Below are 4,955 nucleotides of genomic sequence, written 5' to 3' on the forward strand. Positions count from 1 at the left end.
TTTTGAAACAGTTACCATAAATTCGCTGATTTATAGGAGATTGATGGGGGTTTTGAAACGGTTACCATATTTGAAACGTTGGAAAAGTCACTATTGCCCTTCAATTTTACATAAGGTCCTTCTAATTAAAACACAATTTACATTTTATACCCTATTGATCTCAACCATTAGATCAAATATCCAATGGTTTAAAACACTTCTTACCCTTCTCACGTTTTAGACACTTTTTACCATATCCCTACCCTACCCTACATATATATATATATATATATATATATAGGCTAATTATAACGAGAAAACTCAATCCAGTTGACTAAACCCTGAAAACTCTAACATGTGGCTAGGATTGATCCACGTTTAAATTGATATTTGAAAGGAGCAAGGGCATGATAGTCATTTTCTATGTTACATTTTTGACATGTAGTGATGGGTTGGTGATGTTTGCACACGCAGACTTTCTCATACCTTCCCAACCTTCCTTCTTGTCATCTTTTTTAATTAATGCATTTAGTACTTGTTAGACTTTTCACAACCTTCCTTCTTCTCTCACATCTTACTCTCACAACCTTCCAATATCTCATTGCCCATCTCATTAATACATACCCCTCATCAGCTTTTTCACTTCATTTATTCACACCAGAGAGAAGAGTGAAAGAGAGAATCCTTACTCACCATTGAAGAGTATTTGCATTTAACATGGCTGATTCGAACAGCCAACAACATCGAACTGTTGCCGGCGGTACGGAGTTACCCAACCTCAATGATGATCCTGGTTCACCCTTAAATGTTGTCCCACATAATCTTTCACTTCATTTTGCATTTAATGAAGATGAAGATGCTTTGGGTGAGGGTAGAGTTTCACCAGATCCTGAACCTATTTCTTCTGAGCTTCCACGTGAGTGATTTTTTTTCTGTTTCATTAAATGTACAGCTTTAAATGCTTGTTTAGATTTTCGTTCGATTCATCTTGGTTCATTTTTTTTTTTCTGTTGTGTAAATTAAGGATTTCTTTGTTTAGATGTTCATTGGATTCTTCTTGCTTATTTTTTTTTTTTTTTGTTTTTTTATGTGTAGCCTCACTTCTGAATCAAAATGGCCCAAATGATGATGAAGATGGTGTTCAAGATTGTACTTTTACGCAGTTGCTATCCACAGGTCATTGTTTATGTGAAACCATGAATTTTTATCTATAGGTTTATTGTAACACCCATTTTTTTAATGTTTGTAGTTTATTATTATTATTATTATTATTATTATTATTATTATTATTATTATTATTATTATTATCATTATCATTATGATTATTATTATTATTATTATTATTATTATTATTATTATTATTATTATTATTATAAACAGATGATGTTTTGGGTAGTTTGGTTGAAAATGTGGTAATTTTTTTTCAAGGTAAAAACAAGTGTAACCATTTTTTTTATGAAACAAGCTTTTATAAAACATGTCGTTACACTTGTATTAAGTTTTTATATTTTTTGGAACGTGAAAGCACTCGAGATTACTTTTTTTGTTTACATAAAAAAATGCACTAGCATCTACACTTTTTGGCGACATCAATAAAATAAAATCTACGTCCACGTTTTATTTGAATTTTTTTGGAAAACGTGTTAATGTTGTATTTTTGGAAATACAGTATCAGTTTGTTAGGTTTCATGTTACAAGTAAATTTGTTTTTTAACCTATACGTGTTATAATTTATTAAACAATACCTTTTTTGTAGGTGTTCATGCGGACGAGGAATTTTATGTTCACTACACACCCAATGGGACTAGAATGTGGTGTCCTAATGTTCCTATTGTTTTAAAGCCTGTTGTTGGTTCTGTATATGAAACGTGGAAGGATGTGTTCAGTATGTACAAGGACTATGCTGGGTATTCTGGGTTTTCTATTCGTAAGGGGCAAACCAAGAGATGGAAGGGGTTTGTCACTCACCAGTACATAAGGTGTACTAAATATTCAAAACCACAGATTAAGCGTAAAACTGATACTTTGGAGCAGTCAAGCTTGAGTATTAGGCAAAGTAATTTCACAGTGACAGATTGCAAGGCTAGTATACTGGTTAAGTTTTGTGAGGGCAGCTCTACGTGCACAGTGGTAGGGTTCAATGAGCACCATAATCATCCGTTTGTTGAGCGTTTTAATCGTGACCTAAGTAGGATTTCAAGGAAACTACCATTTGCATCCAAACAGTTTATCCATAACATGAGTTTGAACAGAATTGGTCCGATTGTTTCTCACAGAGTTTTAGTGTCCCTGATGGGTGGACATCACAATGTACGTGGCACGCCAACTGATTTTAAGAACTGGAGCCAGTCGGTTAGGCTTTATATTGGCGATCGTGATGCGCAACTTGTTATAGATCGTCTCAAAGAAAGATCTGAGAGCTTACCAGACTTTTACTATGAGTTTGTTGTTGAGAAAGGGCAATTGAGATCGATTTTTTGGGCAGACGAAATTTCCAAGATAAACTACGAGGTGTTTGGGGATGTGTTAGCTTTTGATACGACTTATCACACTAACAAGTAAGGTTTTGGAAAGTTGCACTTTTTTTCCCTTTAACATATTATTAACCTTTGTTTTTTTTTCTTTGTCGCACAGGTACAACATGATTTTTGTTCCTTTCACAGGCGTTGATAATCATAAACAATGTGTGACATTCGGTGCTGGCTTGTTATTCAATGAAACCACTGAGTCTTACAAGTGGTTACTTGAATCATTTCTGAAGGCACACAAGAAGCAACCAAAGTTAGTTCTGACGGACCAGGACCCTTCAATGAAAGCTGCCATTTCAGAGGTTTTCACAGACTCTCGGCACCGCCTTTGCATGTGGCATATTATGAAAAAACTTCCCACCAAGGTTTTATTAATTTATGAATCTCTTTTGAGAAGTTTTTTTTTTTTTTTGTTGTTTCATTTTATTAACAGTATTGTGTTTTCAGATGTATAGATTGCTGGAGACCTGTTACAAAACTCTGAGCTAAAAGCATTGATGCATCGTTTGGTGTGGAGTATTCACATGAAGCCATCTACATTTGAGACGCGTTGGCAACTTTTGATGGAGGAATATGGGTTACAAGATCACGACTGGTTGAATGACATGTACTCAATTAGGGACCAATGGGTACCTGCCTACTTCCGTGACATCCCAATGTGTTGTCTGATGAAGACTACATCAAGATGTGAAAGCTCTAACTCAAGCTTCAAGGTCAACTCTTCTAGCACTAACACACTAGTTCAGTTCATGCTATGTTACGAAACTAGGATAGACAATCAGCGTTACAGGCAACGTGTTGCAGAGTTTAAAACTTCATCTAGTGTATTCATGGACAGTACTGACCTAGCTATTGAGAAGCATGCTTTTGAGTTGTATATACATGCAATTTCCACAAAAGTAAGAAAAGAGATATACAAGGGGAAGCTGTTTTGTTACATTGTAAACACGGAGGATTGTGATGATGTTTATGTTTACTATGTGAATCAGTTGGACAAACGTAACATTGCAACCAACACATTCACGGTAACTTGATGTATCCTTATAGTTGCATTTTTTGTTTTAATCTATTCATTATGCTTTTTTTCACAGAAGCTTAATTATGTGTTTTGGTGTTTTTGTAGGTTAAACTTGAGTTGAGTAATCAGTCGGTATCCTGTTCATGCAACTGCTTCATCCGTATTGGATATCTGTGTAGGCACATTTTTTGTGTTTACCGGGTAAACAATATTGAAAAAATCCCGGCCCAGTTTGTTGTTAAGCGTTGGTCTAGGGACGTGCTTCCTAAAAGTTTATTTTCTATTGAGAGTCGATATGGCGTTGACACTCGTCCACAAGCTGCTGCGAGAAGTCAGATTCTTGAGATCGTAACTGAATGTGTGGACGCATTAAGAAGTGATGTTGGAGGACTTTCTTCTTTCGCTGAGCAGATAAAGGAACTGAAATGCAAGTTACTAAATGGAGGACCAGTTGATGACGAAGCCAACAATGATAACTATGCTGCTGTTGAAGAATTGCTTGGTGTTTCTTTAGATGGGGACGTAACTCTCAACAATCCAGACGGGATCAGGAACAAAGGACGCGGCAAACGCCGACGATTGTCTAGAGCACCTAAGGATGGAACGAGCAACTCTGCTGTCAAACCTCCCAAAACACCCAGGCTTTGCCGAACCTGTATGAAGTACGTGACTGGGCATGATTCAAGAAATTGCAAGAAAAAGAAGAACAAGAATAAATCGGGTAACGAGGACGAGGACGAGGACTCAAGCTCTGCGAGTCAGGAGTCCACTTGATTTGGTATTTTATGTTGATGTGTGTGCTGTGCGTGTTTTGAAAACTTTTATGACGCCAGCTTTTTGGTCTCCATTTTAGTGGAGCGCAAGTAAACTTTGATCACCCCTTTTGTATTTTTTTGTGCCGCCTTTTGTACATGCACATGTTTGCATGTGTAGATTATCTGAAAATCGATGCACATGCATATGTTTGCATGTTAGGATGTATGTGGGTTTGGTATGTCGTATGATTTTCAGTTTAATGACTATGGTTTAACTGATCAGTTGCATTATGAAATGATATCCCTAATGTTTTGTGTGAGAAGTAAACGTTGCATTGTTTGTTGAGATTAAGAAATGGTGGTACTTAGTTGGATTATCCTTGTTAGTATGCTAATGATATTTTCGTTAGTATGTAGTTGTTGATGTTTCGTTGAAGCTGATACCTTTTTATGCTATGGATTTTTTAGTTTTTTTTTTTTTTTACTATGTTACATTTTTTTTACCCTGAGTTTTTTGTAGATTTTTGCTGTGTTTGAATCTGAGATTTTTCTATCTTATGGATTTTTTGGTTTTGTTTATACCATGTTACATATTTTGGACGTTACATCCATCCTACGTATATAATTAGTTAGAAAATGACCCTTTTCGTTACAAAAGCCAGTAACAAAAAAAAA

The 4,955-nt window shown here is 35.7% G+C and overlaps 1 protein-coding gene across 1 annotated transcript; it reads left to right on the plus strand.

The window, feature by feature from the left end:
- Nucleotides 1-696: 696 nt before the first annotated feature.
- On the plus strand, nucleotides 697-4,299 carry LOC110898564 (protein FAR1-RELATED SEQUENCE 5-like). The gene is made up of 6 exons (XM_022145360.1): nucleotides 697-895; nucleotides 1,075-1,155; nucleotides 1,736-2,537; nucleotides 2,614-2,872; nucleotides 2,963-3,532; nucleotides 3,631-4,299. The coding sequence occupies exons 1-6, from the start codon at nucleotides 697-699 to the stop codon at nucleotides 4,297-4,299; spliced, it is 2,580 nt and encodes an 859-aa protein (XP_022001052.1).
- The last annotated feature ends 656 nt before the right edge of the window (nucleotides 4,300-4,955 follow it).

Source organism: Helianthus annuus, chromosome 2, assembly GCF_002127325.2.
Source record: "Helianthus annuus cultivar XRQ/B chromosome 2, HanXRQr2.0-SUNRISE, whole genome shotgun sequence".
NCBI lineage: Eukaryota > Viridiplantae > Streptophyta > Magnoliopsida > Asterales > Asteraceae > Helianthus > Helianthus annuus.